We start from the raw sequence: 27,197 nt of genomic DNA on the forward strand, positions 1-27,197 counted from the left end.
CCATTTCACTTGTTCTCTATTGTGTCCCCAGTCTTGCATTGTTTCAGTGCAACTGTCTATTTCATGATTGACCATGTTGTTGTCTTGGTCATGATCTTGGCATCTTGTATTTTGAACTGTCTCCTCCAGTGGAGAAGAAGCCATCTGCACCAATACCAAAGCCTTCAGTTCCTGTTGTCCCTGCAGTCAAAGGTGCTCCTTCCACAGGTAGTTTTTTTCACTTTGTTTTTCACTTAAAAACACTGTCCTGTATTTGTGTCAGTATGTTTTTTGAAAATAGACAACCTCCTTAACCTGTCCTGTGTTTGCTTTAATGTGTTGTCATTTTAATATCTTCTATCTTTTGGTCATGATTTTTGGTATTTTGTACTCCCAAGTTTCTCCTCCAGAGGAAAAGAAACCATCTCCACAGGCACCAAAGCCTCCAGCAGAAAAAGTCATTCCTCCTGCAGGTAGTTTCTTCTGTTTGTCATTCATGTTGTTTAACTCCTTGTTTGTCCCACCTCAAATGAATCTCTTGAGTCTTGTTCAAGTATATGTTGGTTGTTTGCTTTTGATCCTTGCACATGATTTAATCAAGTTGGCATTCTTGTAGCTCAAGTTGCAGCAGTGGAAAAGAAACCCTCTCCACCAGCCATAAAGGCTGAACCCTTTCCTGTTTCAGAGGAAATCTCTCTACCTGAAGGTAACATCTCTTCTGTAATTTACATTCATGTTGTTCTTTTATGTTGTCTTCCACTTTGAAGCATTTCTTATGTGATGGCTTCAGTCTTCATACAAAGCAACATGAGCTTTTATTTCAGAAATGCCTTTGCTGTCTATTTCTGTCTAAATCTGATGGTCTGATGTTTGTATTCTTTCATTTAACAGTATCTGCTGAATGAGGCCAAATAACCTTATAAATACTTTTGCAAAAATCTCTTGGTACATCCACAGTTACTTTACTGTAACTTTGTTCACTTGGAAAGAGGAAAAATCCATGCTGAACATCTGATAAAGCCATGGTTTCAGAGCTAACATTCAGTGCAAATTATTCTGGAAACAGAAAATTCAAAAATAAGCACATAAATTTTCATGTTTTGTCTTTGATTTAGCCTATACTCAAACAGTTTGTATTGTGTATGCTTAAGTTGACCTTATTGAAATTCTTGCAGACAAGGAACCAGTTTCAGCACCTGGACCAACTAAAGGTATACCAAATATTTACTTCTTTATTTTATAAAGGCAATAATCTTAATACATATTGCTATGTTGGCTATTGTCTCATAAACTACAAACTTCATTTACATGTTTATAAAGTTGTGTGAGTCCTGTGTTGTTAAAGATGAAATGTTGAGTTTCCTGTATGTCTGTACATGAATGTTATAAAAGGTGTATTTACTGTGTCAACCACAGTGCCACATCTTAAGCAAAAGGGTAAGGTTCCTGTTCAGGAGGCAAAAACACCCGAATCACCTAAGCTGAAGAGTAAATTTACCAGAATACCTAAAGAGAAAGAACCAGAACCAGAGGTCATTCAGCTGAAGAAAGTTCCAGTGAAAGCTCCAGAGCCTGAGAAACAAGTTGTAACTCATAAAGCTCAAGTGATAAGGCATCAAGATCCAGAACTAATGGTTCATGGACTTCATGACAGAGAAGATCGAGAGATAATAACACTTGGAAGAACAGATCGAGTCTTCACTGCAGAGGAGGAGACAGTTCAGTTACGCCAATTTGAGGAAGCTGAAAAGGTTGCAGTTGTACAGAAAACAGAGAAAGAAGGTTGGACAAGAACTCCAAAACCACAGAAAGAGGAGGAACCAGAGGCACCAAGTGTAGATAAAAAGAAAATAACTAAACTACCAAAGACAGATGAGGAGAAAGAATCAGTTAAATTAAAACCATTTGACAAATCATTAAAACCAGAAGAAGAACCAGAAAAGATCAAACTGAAGAAGATGCCTACTAAGCCTAAAGAGCCTGAGAAGGAAGTCTTAATTCATAAGATTGATGTGATGAGACATTATGATACAGAACTAACAGCTCAGAAGCTTTGGGATAAAGTGGATCGAGAGGTGATAACATTTGGTAGAACTGAACGAGTCTTCACTGCAGCTGAAGAGGCATCTGAAATGGAATCTGTGGAAGGACCTGAACAGCTAGAGGCAGAAGATGAGAAATCAAGATGGATAAGAACCCCTAAAGTGCCAAAAGATGAAGAACCTGAGCCAGATTTGACTAAAAAGAAAATAAAGAAGTTGCCAAAGAAAGAGGAGGAGCAAGAAGTAGTCACATTGAAACCATTTGAAAAACCTCAGAAACCTGAGCCTCCAAAAGCTAAGAAAGAAAGTGAAGCAAAGAGAGATACTGAGCATATTCCATTCAAGAGAGGTGAGATGCCTCAGAGAGACCAACCCAGTGCTGCTATGAAACACAGAAGAGATGAAGATGTTCCCTTGACAAGTCCAGAAGTAATTCCTGATGTCAGCAAAGACCAGACAGAGGTCCCACAGAAGAAAAAGATTGATCAGGTACCCAAGGATAAGGAACCTACAGCTGCTGACAAGCTTCGTGGAAAACCTAAAACTATCTCCACACAAGATAAAGAGAAAGAGCAGGTTGTGTTGAAGCCTTTCACCAAAGATGCCAAGACTGAGGAAAAGCCAGAAAAAACACCTGAAGAGGAGAAAAGGAGGCCTGTGGACCCAAAAATACCCAATCAAACCCCAAAAGATGAAAGTCCTAAAGAGTTGAAAGAACAGCAGCTCAAAAAAATTGAAAAGACTGCAACACCCAAAAAAGAGGATGAGAAACCTCAGGAGAAAGAACCAGCTGTTCCACCCAAGAAACCCAGTCCACCAGAAGACAAAGACATGATCCAGCAGAAAGAAGAAAAGAAAAAGCTCCCACAAAAACAAACAGAAGCTTTGACAAAAGGTGTTGAACTGAAAAAGACTCCATCACCTAGAGTCGATAAAGACAGGGTAGAAGAAGAGAAGGCCCCCAAACCTCTTGAGCAGCTCAAGAAGGTTGAGCTTAAAAAGACACCATCACCAAAAGCTGATAAACCAAAGCCTAAGGAAGTGGAACAAGTCCCCATTGAGAAGAAGCTAAGTGCTGAAAAGGTCAAGAGGATTCCCAAAACTGTTTCACCCAAAGACTCTATTGAAGCTGTAACACTCAAAAAGGTCCCCAAGAAACCGTCACCAGAGGTGGTTTCAGAACCAGAAAAGTCTGGTAAGGTGAGGGTCCCCCTGGTGAAGGAGGTTTCTCCTGGAGCCGTGCAGATGAAGAAGGTGCCCACCCAGCCAGAGGAGGAGGTTTTCGAAGAGGAGGGAGAAGAAATGAAGGGCAAGGAAGAAGAGGAGGCCTGGGGCTGGGAGCTCGTTCCTCCAGAAGACTGGGAAGGTGAAGGGGTTGATGGGGCACTGGAGACTCCAGGCATGCCTGGTGGTAAACGAGGTGAGACGAAGGCCAACAGACTCTCCCAGATGATGATTCTGCAGTCCCCTCATCCCATCTAAGATGACTCATCTAATCCTCATCACCATCTTTAATTATCTGATCCCTTCATTCACCTAGAGCTCATGTATTCATCTCTCTGTCCATCTGTCCATCCACTATCTATCCACTATAATGTTCACATGGTCCATCATATTGTGTCTGACATCAAATGTGTCTTCATCAAATGTCTTCCATATCAGCCATTCAGTGTTTGTCTTCAGTGTTCATTTCTTTCACTACTCCCTCATCATCTTCCATCCATTTATGTCCCTTTGATCATCTCGTCCATCACTGATCCATTTGTTAAACACTCCATCTTCATCCTCTTCATCATGTGCCATGTGACGTCCCTTCTGTGTTCTCATGTGATGTGATGATCTTTTATTTTGCATGTCTGCTGTTCGCAAAAGCTAACTGTTTCTCTTGGTTTCTGCTGGTATATTTACATAAACGGTGAGCTCTTACAGAGAAACTTGAGACTCATCTTATTGTGTCTTGTCCAGATGGAAAACCAACAGATGAGGCACCAAAAGGCAGAGGCCGAGGATTTGGGGGTGAGAATACGCTGACATTAGCATTTAGGTGCACGGTTTTGGTCTTTGTGCTGGATAATGTTTGAAGCTGTTTCACCAGCTCCATTCACAATTCTTGTAACATGTAAGTTGTCTTCTTTTCTTGTTCTTTCCAATAAAATCTTTAATCTGAGCCTAGAAGGTTTGTGATGGTCAACGACAGGGCCAGGTAACAAACCTGTAGATTTTTGGTCCTAAATGTTTCAAAATCTTTCAAGTACTGAAAGACTTGTAATCTTGTTGGCTTGTTTTTTACTTACATATTTTTATCAATTTTTTAATTTTCCAATTTCACACAAAACATATTGTTTGTATAGTAGTATTGAAAAAATTCAAACCACACCCAGCAGAAAATGAGATTCACAGTGTCACCAGCCAATATGAGTACACATCATATGATCTTTGTAAAGTAATCACAAAGATATTTGATTTTTTTTTTTTTTTGCTTTAGTTTACTTTCTCTCTGTGTGCATTGGAAGCTCATACAGAGACTGCATGATTCTTAGTCTTAACAGAAAATAGATTTGTAATAAATGTGAGGTTACATCAACTGATAGATGTGTGAAACCTGGTGGGACCAAGATCTTGAAAACTTCCCATTGTCCAGTGTCTGATAACGCTCTTCACTCATTATCATTATCACAGTGACTTGATAAATTTTTGTATTTGATGTTACAGCAAGACAAACCCCATCACCTGGTGATGGTGGCAGGGGTCGGGGCCTGAGGCCTGGTGGAAAGGGCCCATCACCTCCAGAGGAACCCTTCGGAGGATTCAAGCTCAAAGCTGTCCCTCTGAAGTTCATTAAGAAGCTTCAGGACATTGTGCTGACAGAAGCCGAGTCTATTGGCTCATCTGCTGTGTTTGAGTGTCAGGTCTCACCTTCCACCGCCATCACTTCATGGATGAAAGATGGCAGCAACCTTCGTGAGGGCCCCAAGCACAAGTTCACCTCTGACGGCAAGGATCGCAAATTGAACATTATTGATGTCCAGCTGTCCGACACTGGTGAATACACCTGTGTGGCCAAGAACGCTGGCAAAGAAATAACATGCACAGCCAAGCTCATTGTTGAAGGTAAACTGAGTTTTTTCTTATCCTACATAAACATTTCCATAACATTAAAAGTTTGACTTTAATTAAAAAAAACAAGCTCTTTGTAGGCATCAAAAAGTACACAAACTCAGGTATGGTATTGGCACCAGAAAGGAAAATTTTCAAATAGTACCAATACTTTATTGTATTAGAAATTCTGTTTTTAAATGACTTTATCTCTCCTTGCAGAACTGCCTGTGAAATGGCTGAAGGAGCTGGAACCAGAGACATCATGCATGAAGGGTCAGCCTATGTACCTGACCTGTGAGCTGAACAAAGAGAGAGATGTGATCTGGAAGCGTAATGGCACAGTCCTGAAGACACAGGCTGGAAAAGTGGCCATTAATGTCATTGGCTTGCAGCACGCTGTGACCATTCAGAACGCGACTGATGACGATGCTGGTGACTACACATGCGAGGTGGATGGACAGGAGGACATCAAGACTACAACCAACGTCAAAGTGATTGGTAAGCTGCCAGCAGTATGTAGATGAACAGACTCACCTGATATTCAAAGGCACATCATCAGGATAGGCAAACCAAATAAATGCTGAGGTCTGTAACCAGGCTCAGACCTCAGTGTCGACTTTGTTTTTAATAAATTGAACTCTCTATCCTCAGAAATCATCAAAGACTGGCTGGTGAAGCCTCTGAGAGATCAGCATGTGAAACCAAAGGCCAAGGCCACGTTCAAATGTGAGCTCTTCAAGGATACTCCCAACTGGAAGTGGTTCAAAGGAGACAACGAGCTCACTCCTTCTGACAAGGTCGAGATCAACAAAGATGGAAAGGACGTGACACTGACCATCAAAAACTGCCAGCCTGACGATGTATCGGATTATACCATTGAGGTTGAGGATCGCAGATACACAGCGAAACTGACACTTGGAGGTTGGTGTAACATATATACGAATCCACGTCAGAAATCATGAGGATCGTGTCCAAACACCTAAAATTTCTCTACAATTTCAGAGCGTGAAGCTGAGATCCTGAAGCCTCTCTCCAGCATGGAGGTGGTCGAGAAGGAAGAAGCCAACTTTGACACTGAAATATCTGAGGATGATGTAGCTGGTGAATGGAAACTAAAAGGCCAGGTGTTGACCAGATCTCCGGTAAGAATCTCAGAATAAATTGGTCTTACTTCCAGAGACAGAAGCTATGAAATAGCTTTACCTGCTACACAATTGCACTGGTGAAATGGGAAAGTCTGGTTATAGTTAGTCTTGTTTATTTATTCTTTCATCAGATTCTTCCTGATTTAAATCAGAATTATGATAATTTTTGATTAGATTTTGTGGTTGACGTTAAAACTTCTCAGGAAGTGTAGTTTCCATGTTGTTTCCAAAACTTGATTAGTGTATCATCAATATATTTCAAGCCCATGTTTGTTTGGACTTTGGTTTCAGACCTGCGACATTAAAGCTGAGGGCAGAAAACGTTTCCTCACCTTGAAAAATGTGCAGCTGGATCAGGCTGGTGAAGTGTCGTATCAGGCCCTGAACGCCATTACCAGCGCCATGCTCAACGTCAAAGGTACAAACCTATCACAGATAAACCTGTCTTTGTTTTTTGTTGTCTGTTGCAAGTCGCTGCGTTTGTCAGTCTAAAAAAACAGAGGTATTGCACGAAAGACATAGTAAGAAAAGTGATGGCTGTGTCTTTGTCTGTGAATAACTGCCGCATTATTCGCACCTCCCAGAGATTGAAATGGGCTTTGTTGACCCGTTGAAGGACATTTCTGTGCCTGAAAAGAAACAGGCTAAATTTGAATGCACCATCACCAAGGATGTGCCAAAGGTCATGTGGTTTAGGGGGGCAGAAATCATCACCCCAAGCCCTAAATATGAAATTATTGATGATGGAAAGAAACACATGCTGATCATAAACAACTGTGAGTTTGACGATGAGGTTCAGTACACAATTGAAGTGTTGGGCCAAAAATCAACCGCTCAGCTGATGGTGGAAGGTAAGTGGCAGACAGAAAACCTTCATGTTGCTCATGTTCTCTCTGTGTTGTCATTGATGTTTTTGGCTTTGAAGTTGCAACAAACTGCCCTGTCTGTGTGCACTGACCTGATGTATTCCAGGCATGAGGCTCAAATTTGTCCAGCAGCTTCAGGACCAGATAGTCAAAGAAGGTAAAACGGCACACTTTGAGCTTGAGCTGACCCATGAGAACGTGCCGGTGGTTTGGTACCGAAACGAAGTCAAACTCCATGTGAGCCGAACGGTGCTCACACATGTGGAAGGAAAGAAACACACTCTAGAAATGAGGATGTTGTGTCTAGATGATACCTGCCAGATTAAGGCAGAGGCCAAAGGAATTTACTCGATGGCCAAATTGACTGTTATAGGTAACAACACACTCTCCTTTTCTCTCTCTAGCACTGCACAGTGTGTGGGATACCCGACATTGGGCAAAAATATCATTGATAAATATGTTAATATTTCTCAGTTAATATGTAATGTATGTATGAATATGATATGATATGATATATATATGATATGAGGGAGTAGACTTGATGCTTTTGACTGGATTTTTCCTCTTAATAATAATTAAACTAGTTACACACACACATGGCTTAAAGAATAATTCTGGTTTATTTCAACTTGGCTTTAATATTTCTTTTCTTTATGACAGGCAGTGGTTATACTGTAAATGAGAATTTATACAGACTATACACACTATTTCCAAACACAGAACTTCCACAATTTCCCCATTAACATTATTTGCATTACTGATCAGTAGTAGCAGTGTCTTGATCTTGTTGGATCTTCTGACTGCTGATGTCTCATGATGACTTGTCTGACGTCTTTTTCTTTCTAACTATGAAAATAAGACCCAGCTGTAATTAACCAGAATTATGCTTATAATACAAAAATAATAATAATGTATTGAAATCTGCTGAAATGACAATGATCAGTTCTCAGTAACATGCCTGTTCAGGTTTCTTGGAGAAACTGTTCTGTATTGAATGCAAACATTAGACTCTGAAGTAAACTGTGTGACTGTATTTACCTGAGGCCGACTGACACTTGATCCTGGATCTGTTCCAGAGGGAGACCCTATCTTTGTGGTGAAGCTGCAGGACTACACTGCAACAGAGAAAGACGAGGTGACCCTGGACTGTGAACTGAACAAGGACGTCCCCGTCGTTTGGTATCATGAGGAAAAGGAGATCATCGCCTCCAAGATGGTTGTCATGAGGTGTGAGGGAGCACGCAGGTCTCTGGTCCTGAAGAAAGTGGAGCAGAGCGATAAAGGGAAATATGTATGTGACTGTGGAACAGACAAGACTTCAGCCAACATCAATATTGAAGGTAAAGATAGTGAAAAAAAATCAGTTATATTCTACTGAAACTGCAAACGTAGAATCTGTTGAAATCTGCAGAACAGACAGGCCTGTGTTCTCCAAGACTTAGACAGGATGGTCACAAGAAAAACATCAGTTCGGAGACTGACAGGTCATCATTTAAGAGAAAAGAGAAGAAAAGAGAGAAAATGACTCAGAGGGGAAAAAAACGTAAAGAAGCTTTCAGTAAGTTTTGCTATTGCTACATAGCATAGCATAATATTAGCATTAGCAGCTGTTTACTCACCAGTCAAGAAGAAATGTGGTGAGTTTAGCATCAAACTTCATCTTTTACTCACCAACATCTGTCTCCAGAAGTGGAGACAAACACCAGTGCTAACTCTTGTCTCTGTCACTTCTTTTCTTTTATTGAAGTTAGCATGCTAACCAGCTAGCCCTGGCCCATCTCATCACTTCCTGATAGCAACTCACTGCAGCCTCTAGTCTGTCCTGACCACATTCAGCAGCAGAGAAAACTTTAAAAATCTGACCTGAAAGATTCCGATTTTCTCACAAGCTGATAATTTTTTTTAAACATAAAAATAAATGTTCAATAAATGTTTCAAGTCCAACATAATTTTTTTTTCAGTAAGCACATCTAATGTGTTTTTCTGCAGTGCTGAGGTTGTTTTCAGTATTCTTCATGGGAAAGAAAGGTCATGTATTTCATCGAGTTCTGCTTAAGAAAACGTTGACAATTATTTTTGAAAAAAATTCAAAGTCAAACTTTTGATTAAAATGAAAATTCAGAGTAAAATACTTTCTTCTCAATTCTGATTTTCTAACCCTAACTCTTTCAACATAAGCACTCTGTCATGTACAGGTGAAAAAATGTCAGCACTAAATGTAATCTCTTGTTCATGAGCACTTTCACAAACATACCAAAATAGGCTAAATTAATGCACAGTCATTTTTTGATTCATCTGTTTTTAATCTTTAGTTTTTTCCAAAATTTTAAACCCACTAGCTCGTGACATCAAAGTCGTTCGACCGATTTACGGCGTAGAGCTGTTTGATGGAGAGACGGCTCGTTTCGAGGTGGAGATCTCAGAGGACGATGTCCACGGCCAGTGGAAACTGAATGGAGAAGTCCTCAGTCCCTCTTCTGTGAGCATTTTCATCAGTCTCATCATATCTGCAGATTAATCCCAAACATTCTATTGTCCTTGTATTGACTTGAGCTTCCAACTTATTAATCACTGTAATAATTTAACAGGATGTTGACATCATCGAGGAGGGAGGAAAGCACACTCTTATCCTGTACAACTGCAAAGTGTCCATGACTGGCGAGGTGGCGTACGCCGCTGCTAATGCCAAATGTTCTGCCAACCTGAAGGTCAAAGGTAAAAACAGTAAAGTTACTTGATTTAAAAAATGAAAAACAATCCTCAAATCCGAAAAAGCTTCACCACGTAGGATGAGCCGGTTGAGGAGCACAGTTCAGCTCAGATATCTGTTTTTTTTTTACAACAAATCATTTTCCAGATACCTTTTTTATTATTAACTCAATTTATTGTATAGTAACAGCAAAAGTAGCCCCTAAGTAAATTCAGCCTCCTTTTAAGATGTTTGGTTGTTGTGGTATTTCTGCCACATGCGACAAAGCTGTTGTAGCTTCTGGAAAAACTGGTCTGAACAAACGAAGCTAAATCTGTCATCTTTAGACACTGAAAATGTTCCTGTGAAATAAACTAGTACCTACAGTGACAGTATTTTTTTTATTAACATCAAACCCTCACACACCCGTCAGTATCAAAAATCATATAATCAAGTAAAAACCTTTCTTGCTGTTTTCCCTCAGAACTTCCTCTGAACTTCCTCACACAACTGAGTGATGTTCAGGTGTATGAGAAAGACGAAGCAAGGTTCGAGCTCGAGGTGTCGAGAGCTCCGAAGGTTTTCCGCTGGCTGAAGGGCTCGCAGGAGCTGCAGAGCGATGACAAGTATGAGATGATCCAGGAGGGAAACATGTATGTTCTGCTGATCCGATCGGCCGCCTATGATGACGAGGCCAAGTATATGTTTGAGGCCGAGGACAAGAGGACAACCGGCAAACTCATCATACAGGGTAACTTCACGGTTCCACATGACACCCTGTGGCCCCATTCATTTCAAACTGGAAAACCATCATTGATTAAAACGCATCAAATTGTTCACATTCATTAAAAAAAAAATTTTAATGGCTCTTGAATCCTTAATGCCAGATAAATTATAGTTTCATTTATACTAATTATATTTTAAAAAATACATGTTAAATTTCACAAGGCTAAATGTTTGCCTGGGGCAGGTATTCGTCTGGAGTTTGTCAAGCCAATTAAGGATGTCACAGTGAAGGAGCGGGAAACGGCCGAATTCAGTGTCGAACTCTCACACGACAAGATCCCGGTGGTCTGGTATAAAAACGACATCCGTCTGCATCCCAGTAAGGTGGTGCACATGTCGGATCAAGGGAAGATCCACACGCTGGCCTTCAAGGAGGTCACCATAGACGACACATCCATGATTAAGGTGGAGGCGATGGACAAGACTGTGACTGCCATGCTGAACGTCATTGGTCAGTGTCACATTGCCAAATTTAAAGGCTGAATTTTTAAGCCTTAAACTTATTTAATTAAAGATGATTTAAAGTAGATTTTTAACATGAAACCATCTTGTTTCTCTGCAGAGGGTGATCTGTATTTCACCACCAAGCTGCAGAACTACACCGCAGTGGAGAAAGATGAGGTGAAGTTGGTATGTGAGCTGAGCAAGGCCATCGCCGATGTCAAGTGGTTCAAGGATGGGAAGGAGATCACTCCCTCCAAAAACATTGCCATCAGCACTGATGGCAAGAAGCGCATCCTGATGGTCAGGAAGGCGGAGAAGGCAAACATCGGAGCGTACACCTGCGACTGTGGCTCAGATAAAACTACAGCCAACCTAAACATTGAAGGTAAAACCTCTGAAGATGCACAACAACAATATTGGTAGAAGGATTTTATTTGATAGTAAAGTCAAGTTTTATTTTTCCCAAAACTCACAAATTTGTGACAGCTTTACAGCGTTGTTATTTACAATCTGTAATCTTGATTTAAACATAAAAATGCTCATATTTTCTAGTTTTAGTCAAAATTCTTGCAGCAGTTTTCTGAACCGTAGACTTTTATTAGGAGGTCATGGCAGTACAGAAAATGTAAAATTGTATGTTAAACTTGACAGTAACTCTGGACGAAACTGAAGTCTGTCTGAAGGCAGATTTAAGTTGAAGAAAATGTTGAAAATGTTATGTATCTAGTTTTTTTATGCAGCCTGTCAAAGCCTCTCCAAAAATGTTCATTACACAGTTCAGTACCTGCTTTTTCAAATTAAAACTGCATATTTTAAAGAGGCCTTTTATTGTGACCAGCCTGGGGCACACCTGTGCAGGAATCATGATATGTAATCAGCTTCTGGATATGCCACAGCTGTCAGGTGGACTTGAGCATGTGTGAAGAAAATTTAAGAAACAGAGAAAAAGATCTTGAATTGAAAAACGAAAGTGTTGCCTTTTTATTATTTGTTCAGCGTATTTTGTCTAAGAACCAATTATGTGCACTGTTAAAGCCCTTTACATTGTTTACATTAAGAAGATGTTCTTCTTTGATATTCAGTTCTTGGTTCTATCAAGATCATTGCATCTGGTCTGGATGACACAGACAGGGACACAGGTGTATGATCAGTAATTTTAAAATGTGTAGCGGGATCAACAGTGACGGATTTCTGGGTGTCAGATCTGACATAGTCCAAAGTTACTGGGACTGATGGTGATTTTTTTCTAACTGTCCTGCAGAGCGCGACATCAAGGTCATTCGTCCACTGTACAGTGTTGAGGTCACAGAGACAGAGACAGCCAAGTTTGAGACGGAGATTTCAGAGGAGGACGTTCACGGAAACTGGAAACTTAAGGGAGAAGCTCTGCACCAGTCTTCTGTGAGTCTGGTTTCCTCTGTAAACCACACTGAGTTTGTTTCAGTAAAGTCGAGGACTTAACTGTGAAATGTTCTGTTTTCTTTCAGGATGTTGAGATTAAGGAGGAGGGAACCAAACATGTGCTGATCCTCTATAATGTGCGTATGGACATGGCAGGAGGTGTTGACTTCTCAGCGGCCAACGCCAAATCCAACGCTCAGCTCAGAGTGAAAGGTGAGTTTCTTTACAGGTCAATGCTGTTCATGTCTTCAGGCCTCTGGGTTCTGAATGCTGTTCCCACACATACTGACAGTTTTCCAAGAACTATGGAAACACATCGTAAGTTTTTTGTTTTTGACAAAGTCTTTCACTTTGACATCTAAGCTGTGTTGTTATCGCCTCTTTTTGATGAAGTTCTCAGCTTGTTGATAAGATAATGTGAACAGTGTTTGAATCATTTATTGCTTTGAATGAAGTGGGATCCATGTCTTTTGTTTCTGCGAGAGTTCTCCACGTCCTGAGACAGAAAGAGCTCATATGCATTTGTTTATTTGATTATTTATTTAACCAAACTGTTCGATTTTTATAAGTTTAACGTTAGAAAAAAGGAAAAAAATCCCACACTCTTAAAAAAGCAGGAAACAATTCATGTAAACTGGTAAAGATATTTCAAAAAGGGGATAAATTCTTCTCTATACAGCCAAAAAAGCCCAAAACATGCAAAAGTTGACAGTTCTATTTAAATGATTTTTAGCTGTGGCCATCCTTCAGTTTTTTTGCCACTTCAGATCGGATGTTGATGTAGTTTTGGAGGAACCTGTGGACAACACTGAAGTGTTTAATCACCTCATGTTCCAGAGCTCATCTGGAAACTTTGCATTTAAACCAAAGACAACAACAAAACAGGAAACAAGATATTCTGTCACATACCACAGTGTCATGTGTCTCCCAGTCTTCAACCAACCAGCTACTTTGGTTATTTTTGACCTCTCTTATCTGAAGTTGAGAGGCTGCTCTCTGATTGGAGGAGCCAAAAAACACTTCTGCTGCTCCACAAACCTCCTGACATGACACAAACCTCAGATCAGCTCCAGGCATCCAGTGGTGCAACAGGTGCCTGCTGGTCCAGTTAACCATGTCCTTGTCTTCTCCTTGTTCTTCTTCAGCTCGGTCCATTGGCCTGATGCGTCCTCTGAAGGATGTGACTGTGACGGCTGGAGAAACAGCGACCTTCGAGTGCGAGTTGTCGTACGAAGGCATCGTAGTAGAGTGGTTCCTGGGAGGACAGAAGATGGAGGCCAGTGACCGGGTGAGTCACATCATGTCATGATTTAACTTGTGAATGTTTCTACAAAACCTCATAGAAAAAAAAGTGTCATTTTTGGTTTATTACCTTGTGAAATTTTAAAATGTGTATTAATACTCTGACTATTCTGACATAAAGTCACCTCACTGACAGTTTGACTTTTCTTTTATAAGAAAACTGAATTTCAGGAAACAAAAATACACAAAATGACCCATAAAGGTGGATATTTTTTTGCAGTGCATGGATTTCATTTAATGTGTTCAGTTATAATGGAACTTGCTTCCACTCTCAACAGTTTTACGGTAAATGAAGATGACAAAAAATATAGCTCAGTCAGACCAAGGATTCAGAGACTATAAGAGCACTGTAAGAAATCCAGAAAGTCCAGAAAGTTTATTTGATGTGAAAAACCATTGACTTGTTATTGTTTTCCATAATCCTGTGTCATCTTTTTGATTTTAAAGCAGCATGCTCTCTTTTTTAGTTCTGTGTCAAGATTTTGGCACAAATTTCTTGAAAACTCCTCAAACAAGTTCATTAGTGTTTTTCCCATTCTAACAAAACTTTTTTTTTTCTTTTTTTGCAGTGTGTGGATTTTCAGTTAATGTATTGAGTTATAAGAAACCATGTTGTTTTCTAGGTTCTCTTTTAGTTACAATCAGTGAGGTAGATTTTTTTTTTTCATCTGTTGTTTCAAGACGTTTTCAGATTAAAGGTCATTTTCTTTTTCCACTGCAGTGATTTGATTTTGTCAGCTGTGTTTTAAAATAATGGTCGTCGTTTTCTGGAAACATGGAGTCAACTCACCACAGTGGCTGAAGTTTTTCTGTTTTTTAAGAAAAATATGAAAGAGCTTGAAGATTTATTGTGAGACTGAGTCACTGTGTTTTTACAGTGTTGGGCCTGAGACTGTGCTGCAGTTAAAAATAACCAGAGATATGAGAGCAGCTGCTGTTATCTGTAACACACAAACACACATTGAAACCACAGCCTTATATGTAGAAAGATCCACAGGTAGCATGAGACTGCAAACATTTACCAACCAGCTGTTTACTGTGACTGATGAGCTCCTAAGGCTCAGAACACGAGGTTCCTCTAACATAATTAAACCATTCTGTTTATTTTACATGACACATTTCTATGTCTGTGTTTAATTTTTTTCACTGGTAAAGTCTTAAAAAGTAATGACATACATTATCTTTTATTGATTATTTTTGCACCAGTGTCTGAAAAATGAAGATGAAATGAATATGTTGATTTTTGTAGTAAAAGAAACAGAAAAATAGGCAAAACGGGTCCAGGACATCAGTTGTCTGCAGACCCAGTGTAAGAAAGGTATTAGGTATTAAAGTCAATCAATACAAAGTAAAACAACCCCTGGCATGAGCAGGGTCACAGGAAGGAGGATGGAAGACCTGTCAAAGCTGATATTCAACTTCTGTAGTGACACAAATGATGTGGAATAAATCTGGGGCTTCTGGGACTCCTGAGGGTCCCCAATTGGTAATCCCGCCTTGGTGCCTGCCCTTAAAGAGACTATAAAAACGCAATAATAAACAAAAGGGACTTGATAGAAGGGATATTTTTTACAGTGTAGGTCTGTAGGTCTAGGTGATTTCCTAGTTTAGTGATTGAATGAAGTCAGATTATTGAGCTGATTAGTTGGGTTTTTCTCTGTCCCTGCAGGTAAAGACTCGTGTAGTGGGTCGGGATCACACTTTGACGGTCAGAGATGTGAAACTGTCAGAGGCTGGCAAAGTCAAACTGACCGCTAAAGACTTCCACACTGAGGCTCAGCTCATTGTCAGAGGTGAGACACTGAAATGCACCAGGGACAGTAGACACATCGATACCTTGAACAGGAGGTGTATATGCAGTCATTACCTGATACATAACCTTTGTTTTCTCGTGTGCTTTCAGAGCCGCCAGTGGAATTCACAAAGCCTCTGGAGGACCAGATGGTGGAGGAGGAAGCCACCGCCACACTCGAGTGTGAAGTTTCCAGAGAGAACGCAGAAGTACGATGGTTCAGAGAAGGACAGGAGATCAGAAAGACCAAGAAGTATGACTTGATCGTCAATGGACGCAAGAGAGCGCTGGTCATCCACAACTGCTCTCCAGATGATGCCAAGATGTACACATGTGACGCCAAAGAGTTCAAGACTTCCTGTTTCCTGGAGGTTACACGTAAGGACAACATCTTTCTTTTATTTATCCTTTGTATTCAAAGTCACAGGTACTGTCATATCCTCTGAGTTGAACTTTAAAAATAAATTTATAATCTGTAAAACAGAATCAGTGAGTTTAGAACCTGAACCCGCAACAACCTGAAATTTTGTGATTACTTAGTAACAATTAACAATTAATATCACATTAAGATGTTTAATTTAAATAAAAAATAGTACCAGTACCTTTGTCATAAGTTATGATTTATTCAAATAAAATCTCCACTGAGTTCCTTATTAGATTATAAAGTAAATAATTCTAATATTGACATATTTTTAAGGCTAACATGTCGCAATGCACAGAAATTTTTATTTGTATAATTAATTTGCATTATTAGTATGGAATTAGAATAGAATTTCTTTATAATTAAAGAATATTTTAAACAAAATATATAATGTTTTAAATACATTTTTACTTACTAAATCACAATTTTTTGTCACTTGCTAAGGTTTGTTGTCACAGTAGTGTCTAAATTATCAGTTTAGATGAACATAAATCAGATTAGATGCTTGTTGGCTTCACTTGCTGCCTGTGTATTACAACAGTGTTGTTTTTGTGTCCACAGCTCCTCATGTGGAGTTTACAAAGCCACTGCAGGACGTTGAGGTGAGAGAGAAGGAATCTGCCAAGTTTGAATGTGAAGTGTCCCGTGAGTCCGCCAAGGTGAGACCAGATCACAGTCAGTCAGACCAGATCACTCTCTGTTCTTTTACTTTAAGATAAAATCTAAATTCTCTCTCACCAGGTGCGTTGGTTCAAGGATGGAAGCGAGATCAGGAAAGGAAAGAAGTATGAGATCATTGCCAAGGGAGTCCAGAGGATCCTCATCGTCCACAAGTCAGTGTTTGATGATGAGGCTGAATACGAATGTGATGCCAGAACCTCCAAGACCTCCGGCATGCTCACTGTCATCGGTGAGCAACGTTTTTATTTTATTCTTTCTTTTGAAAATAGTACTTCCAACATTTGACTGTAAATTACCGGGAAAACTGCACAAAAACTGGAGAAAAGAGGAGACAAAATGGCACCTCTTGTCTTAAGAGCTTTTTAGGAAGTCAGTTAAAAAAAATTAAACTTTAACAACACAACTACTTCAACACAAAAGAAAAGAAAACAGTCCACACAAATACTTTGGGTATACGCAAGCAGCAGAGAATGCCTGAGAGTTTCAGGGCAGGATTTCACCCCCTCTTTGCCCTCATTAACCCCTGCTGCTGTACTCTATCACAGAGGAGGCAGCCAGGTTCACCAAGAACCTGTCCAACGTGGAGGGGACAGAGACAGACAGTGTGAAGATGATCTGTGAGGTGTCAAAGGCCAACGCCGATGTCACCTGGTACCGAGGAGACGAGGAGCTGCCGGAGGGCGGCCGCTATGACCAGATCATGGATGGACGCAAGAGAATCCTGATCATCCAAGATCTTAGGATGGAGGATGCCGGAGAGTACAACTGTAGGCTGAGTCCCACTGTCAAGACATCTGCCACACTCAAACTCAACGGTAAGAAAACATAGCAAAGATCAGAAATCATTATGTTCTGATCACAGAAAGTTAAAGAATCCCTGTAAGAACATCATCACATAAAGCAACCCTTTCCATACAGCTTCATCATTTGAACTTAATAACACTTAACCACTTTCTCCTCCTGTCCTTTTCTTCTTCCCAGAACTGGCGGCAGAGTTCATTGCCCGTCCTCAGAACCAAGAAGTGGTGGAGGGCGAGAAAGCCGAGTTTGCCTGCTCCGTCTCCAAAGAAACATATGAGGTGAAATGGTTTAGAGGTGACAAGGAGGTCGATGCCGGGGACAAGTATACCATCATCAGCGAAGGAAAGAGAAGGGCTCTTATTGTGAAAAACTGTGGGCTGAAGGATGAAGGCGGCTATGTTGCTCACATTGGCAGCGTTAAAGCTTCAGCTGATCTGTGTGTGATTGGTAAGACTCTTATTTTCTTTATCCACATCTTTTTTCTTGCTTACGTCAAGGGTTTGGTTTTAATACGTTTGTATTTTATACCAGAAAAACTGAGGATCATTACACCAATTAAAGACACAGAGGTGAAGGAGGGAAGTGAGATCGTCTTCAACTGTGAGACGAACACAGAGGGAGCGAAGGCCAAGTGGCTGAAGAATGAGGAGACTATATTCGAGACCAGTAAGTACATGATGGCTCAAAGGGACAATGTCTTCTCCCTGAGGATCAGAGATGCCCAGAAGGCTGACGAGGCCAGCTACACCATAAACCTGACCAATCAGAGAGGAGAGCAGGCCAAGTGCACCGCCAGCGCTAAAGTCACAGGTAAACGTCATTTTCCTCACTATTTATTCCATTTCAGCTCATTAGTAACAGAACAACATTCAAGTGGTTGTTTTCATTTAATTAATGGAATATTCCCCCTGTGACTCCACAGAGGAGAAGCTGAAGTTCCTGGAGCCCATCGAGGACATTGAGACTCAGGAGAAGAAGACCATCAGTTTCATCTGTAAGGTGAATCGGCCTGAGCTGACGGTGAGGTGGATGAAGGCTGGCCAGGAGGTGACGCTCAGCAAACGCATCGTCTACAGAGCTGATGGCCTCAGACACACTCTGACTATCAAGGACTGTGTCATGGATGACGAGGGAGAGTACACTGCCATGGTTGGAGACGACAAGTGTGCGGCTGAGCTGATCATCAGCGAGGCGCCTACAGACTTCATCGCACAGCTCAAAGACCAGACCATCACTGAGTTTGAGGACGCTGAGTTCACTTGCAAGCTGAGCAAGGAGAAAGCCGTCGTCAAGTGGTACAGGAACGGACGAGAGATCCGAGAAGGACCCAGGTACTGCAGTTGACCAATTTCACCAAAAAAATGTTTTTACATGTTTTGTTAAAACAGCAAATAACACATTCAAATTAGAAGAGATGCACATTATAACACACAAGTACCTGCTGTGATTTTCTGATGATTTTTATTGTACCCTTGTCCTGTTTTTTTCAGATATCATATGGAAAAAGAAGGCAAGATGTGCAGACTGATCATCAAGGTCTGCAGACCTGATGATGAAAGTGAATACGCCTGTGGTGTAGATGAGAGGAGGACCAGAGCAAGGCTATTTGTTGAAGGTAAACTCTTCATATCTCTTGTCTCATGTCTTCTTTCAAAAACCACAGAGGTATACTGAAGTTTCACATGTGATGGCTGTCTGTCCTGCAGAGACCCCAGTGGAGATCATCAGACCTCCTCAGGACATGTTTGAACCTCCGGGCTCAGACATTGTGTTCGAGGTGGAGCTCAACAAGGACAGAGTGGAGGTGAAGTGGATGAGGAACAACATGATAATTGTCCAAGGAGACAAATATCAGATGATTAGTGAGGGTAAAGTCCACAGACTGCAGGTCTGTGAGATCAGACCCCGAGACCAGGGCGAGTACAGGATTGTGGCCAAAGACAAAGACGCCAGAGCCAAGCTGGAACTGGCAGGTGAGTCAACATGGAGAAACTAGTCACACAAATTTACCCTGTGATTGATTTATGAAGGTTGTCCGGTTTTCTGAGGAGAAGCTGAAAGATGTGATGAAATATAATTGATACAGTGCTTTTCATGATACTCGAAAGACACTGTACATGACAAATGCGCCGCATGAATGAATATGAATGAAAAGCTAAATGAAAAACCTGTCCCCATAAATTCTTTTATCTCCACTGCAGCTGTTCCCAAGATCAAAACCACCGACCAGAATCTGATGACAGATGCTGGTAAACCCTTCATCATGAGTGTGCCCTACGATGCTTACCCTCGTGCCGACGCCGAGTGGTTCTTCAAAGGCACTAGTCTGCCTGTCCAGAACATCGACACCTCTGCTGACAAAACTGAGTACCGCCTTAAGAGCCCCAGCAAGGGGGATCAGGGTCGGTACAAAGTGGTCATCAAGAACAAGCATGGTGAAGGAGAAGCGTTCATCAACCTGGAGGTGATTGGTAAGTTTGGGGGTTAAATCAGTGATAGGTGTTTGATGGGTGTTAGACTCTATATGTGGGGTATGTCTTTAGATGTCAGAAGAGTTTCTATATGTCATGTTGGTGGTTTTCAGATGTCCCTGGACCTGTCAAGAACCTGAGGGTGGTCGACACAGCTGATGGTGAGGTCAGTTTGGCCTGGGAGGAGCCTGAGAGTGATGGTGGAAGCAAGATCATTGCCTATGCTGTGGAAAGACGTGATGTGAAGCGTAAGACCTGGACTCTGGCAACAGATCGTGCTGATGCTCCAGAGTACTGTGTCAGTGGCCTCCACAAGGACTCCATGTACCTGTTCAGAGTCTGTGCCCGAAACAGAGTTGGCAGCGGACCCACTGTTGCCACAGAAGATGCTGTCCAGGCCAAGAACAAGTTTGGTAAGCAATGTCCAAAGATTCCCACTTATATTAACATACCTTCTCCACATTTTAATTCAAATCAAATCCTTAATGTGTTTCTTTTCAACCATCAGATGTTCCTGATGCGCCAGAAAACGTTGAAGTAGCCAGTGTGAACAAGTTTGGTGCCACTGTCACCTGGGAGCCTCCCAAGTTCAATGGTGGCTCTGAGATCACCGCCTATGTGATTGAGCTCCGTGACAGGACCTCTGTGAAGTGGGAGGCAGCCTTGGTATGCGGTGCCGACAACCGCTCGGCAGTGCTAAATGACGTGGTGGAGAACAAGGAATATATCTTCAGAGTCCGAGCCGAGAATAAGGCCGGTATCGGCAGGCCAAGTGCCGCCACAAACCCTGTCAAGATCATGGATCCCATCGGTGAGTGAAAACCAGCAATTAAAGTGTTTATACTCTAATACCTGTATAATAAAAATTATGTAATTTCATTGGACCTGTTGTCGCTGTAGAGAGGCCAAGCCCACCATTGAACCTGAACTTCAGCGACCAAATCAAGTCTGCTGTCACGCTGACCTGGGAGACGCCCACCAGCAATGGTGGCAGCATGATTACTGGTTACATCATAGAGAAATGCGATGAAGGCACTGACAAGTGGCTCCGCTGCAATGCCAGGCTGTGCCCAGACCTCTCCTACCGGGTACAGTGTTTACTCAAGAGTTGAACCTTTTTCTGACATTTATATTCTCTTATTATTCTGCTTTGTTTAGTTTTATTTACTTGTTTACATATGTCTTTCTCATCTTAATTCCTTTCCTTGATGGATTTTATTTTCTATGTGTTTTATGAAGCCCTGTTTCCCATTTTTCCCCTTTTTATCTCATAGCTCTGAGTTTTCAGTGGTTCATTTGAGCTGACTATTGACTGTTGATGTTGCTGTTGTTTTGTTCTCGTTAGGTGTCTGGTTTGAAACCTGGTCAGAAGTACCTCTACAGAGTCTGTGCAGAGAATGCCGCAGGTGTCTCCGATCCAGCGGAGCAACTCGGTCCAATGCTTGCCGACGACCCTCATGGTACGATACAAACAGTAGAATCAAACATGGATGTATAAAGGAGACCTGGATACAGATGGTGTCACCTTCATTGCTTGGGACACACGAAAATGTCTGCCATGTTTGACCATGTGCCTCACACTTATCCAGTAGAGCTGACTGCTCATGCAACTGTATTACAGGCGTTCCTTTTCCATTTTTTGTTTAAAGCACTAGTAACAGAGTTAGACCACTACACCAAAATTCCTTCACAGACCAGCACTATTCCTGTGGGCTTGGAATCAGCAGTAGAATGTAGAGTTGAAAACTTAATTCAACTGTTGTTTGAATCAGTAGAACTTTATTTTAAGTTGCATCCAAAATCCCAGATTATCAAAGATAGAAAATTTTCTGTCATGAAGTGACACAATGATGTGTCTACACAAAAAAAATGATGAAATCTACAATGATGGCACCATAAATAAACAAAGCATCTTGGGTTTGAATACTGCACTTTATACTTATATACTGTGTAATTGTCATTGTCTTGGTTTTAATTGTAATTAATTGTTGGAAAAAACTTGATTGGTTTACTCTCAAGTAGATCATTGATAAATTACAGATCCTTGAGATAAAGAGGTCCAACAAGCTGGAATTTTCAAAAGCTAAAGAAAAAGAGCAAAAGAATTTTCTAAACTGAAACAAAACCAAGATTCTTTCTTTCTTACTTGCTTTGTCAGCATTAATTATTGTTTGATTCCTTTGAAGCACCTAGCCGGTCCATTAGATGGCAGTATAAACTGTTAACCAGCCTCTTTTTGTGCAAAATTCTCTCTAAATGATGCCATAATCTAAAACATTTTTCTTTCTCTCCAGTTGGTCCAACCTTTGACCTGAGTGCCTTTAGGAACGGTCTGGAGGTGATCGTCCCTCATCCTCTCACCATCAGAGTCCCAATCACCGGATACCCGACCCCCATTGCCACATGGACCTTTGGAGAGAAGGAGCTGACCACTGCAGACGAGCGTGTCTCCTTGGTGACGAAGCCCACATACACGGAGCTGACAGTCACGCCCAGTGTCCGTCCAGACAAAGGCATCTACACCCTGCAGCTGGAGAATGACATCTCTTCTGTCTCTGGAGAGATCGAGGTCAACGTCATCGGTAAAAAATTTCTCTGCCCCTTGATATATAAACATCGTAATTATATGTAGTTAAAGTAAATATGGAATGTTTTTGTGTTTTTTAGGTGTAAAAAGACTTTTAATTTCTTCTTTTGTGCCTTTATTTTCCCAGCATGCCCTAGTGCTCCCAAGGACTTTAAAGTGGCCGAAGTGACCCGACACCATGTCCACCTGATGTGGGAGGCTCCAGAGCACGATGGGGGAAGTCCAGTTACCCATTACCAGATCGAGAAAAGAGAAGTGTCTCGCAAGACCTGGGCCAAGGTATATCAGAATGTTTACCTTTGTAGTGTTTGTAGCTGTTAGAGAATTTATGTGATTGAACCTTTACAGATTCCTCAGCACAGTCCTTTTATTGTAGAACCTCTGGCTAAGGCTAAAATCATGTTCAAACAGAATACACAGTGACCTCAAACAGCAGCATGATTGTATATAAAGTCAAAAGTAGGAAAACAATAAAATTTTTTTTGGAGATCCTATTGAATTCTGCAAATATTTACCAGTCCTTTGATTTGATCTGCAGCTCGACTTCCAGTGCAGAAACAAATCAACAATAACTACAGCTCTTTTGGTCATAGTTGACGAATCAGCAGATCTTTGGAAGTTATAAGGCTATAAATACAACATATCAGATGGGGGCAAAAACACCCCAAAACAATTCTCCAGCACCCAAATAAAGCATGGCAGAAATTGTCCTTGCACCTGTGTGGCCTCATATTGCCGCCTTGAGCAAAATGCCTAAAAAAACAAGAACATCAAAAACAAACAAAAACACACTGAAGCAAGCCTTTGACAAGGACAAGCAGCAATCAAATAGGAAGTTTAAGTTAATCAATACAGTGTCTCCTAACCACTGTGATGATGTATTTTCTAGGTTGCTACTGGCATCCTGGACCTGGAGCACACTGTTACAGATGTAATTGAAGGAAAGGAGTATCTGTTCAGTGTTACTGCCTGCAACAAGTGTGGACCAGGAGAGCCGGCATACATTGACGAGCCCATTAATGTCTCCTCTCCTGCCAGTGAGTAGTTTAACTTACAGTGAAACCACCCTCAACAAGAACATATGTCTCCTTTAAAAATTTGCTTGTGGACATTTGAAGTTTTCACCTGACAAAGGTATTTTCACACATATCCAGAATCTCATGTACATTATATGTTTTTTTGCAGCTGTACCTGATCCTCCAGAGAACTTGAAGTGGCGCGATAAGAGTGCCAAGACCATCTTCCTTTCCTGGGAACCTCCAAAGTATGACGGAGGTGCCCCAATCAAAGGCTATGTGGTGGACAAGTGTCAGCGTGGTACTGACAAGTGGGAACCCTGTAGCGACCCCATTCCTGAACTGAAGTAAGTCCTAACAGTTTACCAGTGAAAATGGTGAAATGTTACAATTTCTAGTTTTCAGTTTTCTTGGGTCCATTTGTTATTTGTGTCCTTTTGTATATTGTAGACAGTTGTATGTAAGATATGTTTTGTGCTCACAGGTTCCAGGTGACCGGCCTGACTGAGGGTCAGTGGTATGCCTACAGAGTCAGAGCTGTCAACAAGTTGGGAGCCAGCCGACCCTGCAGGGCCACTGATGAGATCCAAGCTGTGGATGCTAAAGGTAGGCCAGCCTGTACTCATTGTGACGACCCTCTCTATGCAGGCCTCTCCCTGCAGGAGCCTGATGGAAAGAGTTTGGTTGTCAGGATTCAGCTCACCTGGACTGCTGCTCTATATAAGATGGTGGTAGTCAGCCAGTCTCTCTTTCCTCCATGGCTTTCACCCTGTTTGATTTTGGTGTATTTGGGTATCTTTAAATTAATTTCCTTAGTAGTTGTGTAAAATAAACTTATGTTTAGTTATAACTCATGTGTGATCTTCCCTCCTTTGTCACAACCTGGCTCAGGGTTGGACAAAGGTGGGACTTGTCCGGGATGCTGAAGTAGTTTGGTAAGCTGAAGCTTAGAGGCTTGACGACCACAGCAGCAATCCTGATGGTCTGGAGTTTGACTAGAGCAACATTACTTTATTTTTATTAGGTGAACATTAGGTGAATTTTTGCATTTAACTTCTTCAAACCTATTCTACTGATACTGTAAGTGATGTCCTGCATATAAACAGCAACTATCAGAAAAATATGAAAAGTATGAAGTAAGGAATAAAAGACTACCAGGATCGGTTAGATTGGGTGTAAGAGTAAGGAGATCTTTAGTAGTGAGAATAGTAAGTAGTAAGAATATTGCAACTGTGAGGTTTATGGTATCCGTATTAGAAGTAATAGAATTAGGGATATGAGTAACTGGATCAGGAGTAAGAGTAATGAGATTAGGTGTAGGAATAATTTAATCTGGGGTATGAGTCTGACAGTTTAATTTTATATTTCCAACAGAACCTCCAGAGATCCAGCTAGACGTGAAGTTGCTGGCTGGTCTGACCACCAGAGCTGGTACCAAGATCGAGCTTCCCGCTGAAGTCAAAGGAAAGCCAGATCCCCGTGTGAAGTGGACCAAGGCCGACCTGGTCCTGCGGGCTGACAATCGCATCACCATTGACACGGAGCCAGGACACTCCAAGCTTTCCATCGCCGAAACCACTAGAGGGGACACTGCCACCTACATCATTGAGGCAGTTAACACCTGCGGACGTGCCACTGCCACAATTGATGTCAACATCCTTGGTAAAGAGGCTCATTTATTATCCCACCTTAGATACCTACGCTATAGCCACAACAGTACCCAGGTTATCTAAATACTAGGTGTGTATCATTCAATTCATGACTCAATTTTTTTTTTTTTTGTCATGGTGTTCTGGTCACACCTCATAAGAATTGATGGAAGGTACAAAAGCTAGATGTACCCTCCAAGTTCTAGTTAGGTGTTAGGATGCTAGCAAGTCATCTCAAGTCAGAAAACCAATTTGCCTCCTTCTTGGTTAAAGAGCTAAACAAGTTATACAAACAACATACTTAGAGGTGGAGGTGTAGGTTACTTAAAGCACAAATATATCAGGAGACATGCTTTTGGATATAAAATTAAACAAACTTTACATACTAGATCAAACAACTATAAAAGTTTGTTTGACCAAATTCAGTGTGTCCAGCTTATATTAGCTCATGCCAGTGGTCTGCTCCTGAAAAAGAGACATTATCAACCTGGGCGTAAGTTTTGAGTAACTTACATGTTTTGTCCCCTCCTCTTCAGATAAACCCGGCCCTCCAGCTGCCTTTGATATCTCTGAGATCACCAATGAGTCATGTGTTTTGGCGTGGAACCCTCCGAGGGATGATGGTGGCTCGCCCATCACCAACTACATCGTGGAGAGCCGTCAGACGGACAAAGAGGAGTGGGTGAAGCTGTCAGCCACGGTGAAACATACCACCTTCAAAGCCTGCAAGCTCACACCCATGAAGGAGTACATCTTCAGGATCAGCGCTGAGAACCAGTATGGCATCGGTGAACCTGCAGAGCATGTGCCAATCATTGCAAAGTATTCCTTTGGTAAGTGGTTTTACACTATCATCTAACCATCAATTAAAAATAGCCCCTTTTGAAAACTGAATGAATAACCAATGACAAATCACATTATTTTCCATCTGTTTCAGATCCTCCTGGTCCTCCAACCAGAGTTACTCCCTCTGACATTGCCAAGGACGCTGTGACTCTGACCTGGTTCGAGCCAGATGAGGATGGCGGCAGTCCCATTACTGGATACTGGGTTGAGAAGTTTGATCCAGAGAGCGACAAGTGGATCAGATGCAACAAACTGCCCATCAAGGACACAACCTTCCGGTAAATTATCACAAATGTCAAATTACAGCAATAATGATGAAAAATCATTAGCCAACAAGGTGAAGGACCTTTATTTTTGACGAAATGGTGTAGAATATTTTTTCTGACTGCATGTCTGTGTGGCTGCAGGGTGAAGGGACTCCCCACCAAGAAGAAGTACCGCTTCCGTGTTCTGGCTGAGAATCTGGCTGGGCCTGGAAAACCCAGCGTTGAGACAGATCCAGTCCTCATCAAAGATCCCATCGGTATGTCACGTTATACAGTACTGTTACTCTGGTTCAGTTAAAAAGTGCTGTAATCAGTGTATTGGCAACTATTTTTCAAGCTTTGTCATATCAAGATTGCATATCATAAAAGTAAGAGGATTGGGAGTAAGAGTCATTGGATCAGGAGTGGGAATATGAGTAATTGGGTGATTATGATAACACCACGCTCTTCTTCAGATCCTCCATGGGCTCCTGGTAAACCTGTCATCAGGGACATCGCCAAGACCTCAGCCCTGTTGGCATGGACCCGGCCAGAGCATGATGGTGGGGCTAAGATTGAAGGCTACATCATTGAGTTCCAGAAGACTGGAAGCGAGGAGTGGGTCCGGATTGCGGAGGACATTCCGCAGACCGAGCACCAGCTGCAGGGTCTGATGGAGAAGCAAGAGTACTCCTTCAGGGTTAAGGCTGTCAACAAAGCTGGAGAGAGTGAACCCAGTGAGCCCAGCGACCCTGTGGTCTGCAAGGAGAGACTTTGTAAGTACAGCTAAGGGGTGGTCAAGGGTGGGTAGCAGAACACTGTTTTTCTTAGGTTATTAAAGTTTGTGGAAAAAAAAAATCAAAAAGATTTTTTTTAATAATCATGTAACCTTGAATTTAGGGTTTTAAGGTTCTGATTCAGGATCTCCCATAGGC

The 27,197-nt window shown here is 41.5% G+C and overlaps 1 protein-coding gene and 1 long non-coding RNA gene across 3 annotated transcripts in view; one reads left to right on the forward strand and one right to left on the reverse strand.

The window, feature by feature from the left end:
* The window catches only part of LOC139614948 (titin-like), a 192,916-nt gene that overhangs the window by 74,481 nt on the left and 91,238 nt on the right, over window positions 1–27,197 (forward strand). The window contains exons 77-121 of the mRNA XM_071472645.1: window positions 130–207; window positions 378–452; window positions 596–685; window positions 1,155–1,190; window positions 1,396–3,441; window positions 3,987–4,037; window positions 4,734–5,132; window positions 5,340–5,618; window positions 5,772–6,041; window positions 6,123–6,262; window positions 6,557–6,683; window positions 8,208–8,471; window positions 9,471–9,610; window positions 9,720–9,846; window positions 10,305–10,571; window positions 10,791–11,057; window positions 11,169–11,435; window positions 12,312–12,451; window positions 12,538–12,664; window positions 13,597–13,739; window positions 15,423–15,546; window positions 15,657–15,923; window positions 16,528–16,625; window positions 16,708–16,876; window positions 17,193–17,462; window positions 17,629–17,895; window positions 17,980–18,258; window positions 18,371–18,779; window positions 18,939–19,063; window positions 19,155–19,421; window positions 19,650–19,919; window positions 20,033–20,332; window positions 20,428–20,730; window positions 20,820–21,007; window positions 21,265–21,379; window positions 22,214–22,501; window positions 22,634–22,785; window positions 23,396–23,543; window positions 23,692–23,869; window positions 24,007–24,128; window positions 24,897–25,184; window positions 25,708–26,004; window positions 26,109–26,295; window positions 26,425–26,540; window positions 26,739–27,038. Of these exons, the coding sequence (XP_071328746.1) occupies window positions 130–207; window positions 378–452; window positions 596–685; window positions 1,155–1,190; window positions 1,396–3,441; window positions 3,987–4,037; window positions 4,734–5,132; window positions 5,340–5,618; window positions 5,772–6,041; window positions 6,123–6,262; window positions 6,557–6,683; window positions 8,208–8,471; window positions 9,471–9,610; window positions 9,720–9,846; window positions 10,305–10,571; window positions 10,791–11,057; window positions 11,169–11,435; window positions 12,312–12,451; window positions 12,538–12,664; window positions 13,597–13,739; window positions 15,423–15,546; window positions 15,657–15,923; window positions 16,528–16,625; window positions 16,708–16,876; window positions 17,193–17,462; window positions 17,629–17,895; window positions 17,980–18,258; window positions 18,371–18,779; window positions 18,939–19,063; window positions 19,155–19,421; window positions 19,650–19,919; window positions 20,033–20,332; window positions 20,428–20,730; window positions 20,820–21,007; window positions 21,265–21,379; window positions 22,214–22,501; window positions 22,634–22,785; window positions 23,396–23,543; window positions 23,692–23,869; window positions 24,007–24,128; window positions 24,897–25,184; window positions 25,708–26,004; window positions 26,109–26,295; window positions 26,425–26,540; window positions 26,739–27,038 (10,860 nt within the window). The remainder of the gene's footprint in view (window positions 1–129; window positions 208–377; window positions 453–595; window positions 686–1,154; window positions 1,191–1,395; window positions 3,442–3,986; window positions 4,038–4,733; window positions 5,133–5,339; window positions 5,619–5,771; window positions 6,042–6,122; window positions 6,263–6,556; window positions 6,684–8,207; window positions 8,472–9,470; window positions 9,611–9,719; window positions 9,847–10,304; window positions 10,572–10,790; window positions 11,058–11,168; window positions 11,436–12,311; window positions 12,452–12,537; window positions 12,665–13,596; window positions 13,740–15,422; window positions 15,547–15,656; window positions 15,924–16,527; window positions 16,626–16,707; window positions 16,877–17,192; window positions 17,463–17,628; window positions 17,896–17,979; window positions 18,259–18,370; window positions 18,780–18,938; window positions 19,064–19,154; window positions 19,422–19,649; window positions 19,920–20,032; window positions 20,333–20,427; window positions 20,731–20,819; window positions 21,008–21,264; window positions 21,380–22,213; window positions 22,502–22,633; window positions 22,786–23,395; window positions 23,544–23,691; window positions 23,870–24,006; window positions 24,129–24,896; window positions 25,185–25,707; window positions 26,005–26,108; window positions 26,296–26,424; window positions 26,541–26,738; window positions 27,039–27,197) is intronic.
* Window positions 7,639–9,462, reverse strand: LOC139614952 (uncharacterized). Of its 2 annotated transcripts, none has more exons than XR_011687184.1 (3): window positions 8,803–9,462; window positions 8,170–8,386; window positions 7,639–7,977 (listed from the first exon to the last, which is right to left on the reverse strand). It is a non-coding gene; the product is annotated as an uncharacterized lncRNA (long non-coding RNA). The 2 variants fall into 2 exon arrangements; XR_011687185.1 differs by having other exon boundaries at window positions 8,751–8,883.

This window comes from Trachinotus anak, unplaced genomic scaffold (assembly GCF_046630095.1).
Source record: "Trachinotus anak isolate AG129_WGS33_773 ecotype Australia unplaced genomic scaffold, CSIRO_AGI_Tana_v1 ptg000039l, whole genome shotgun sequence".
In the NCBI taxonomy this organism is placed as follows: Eukaryota; Metazoa; Chordata; class Actinopteri; order Carangiformes; family Carangidae; genus Trachinotus; species Trachinotus anak.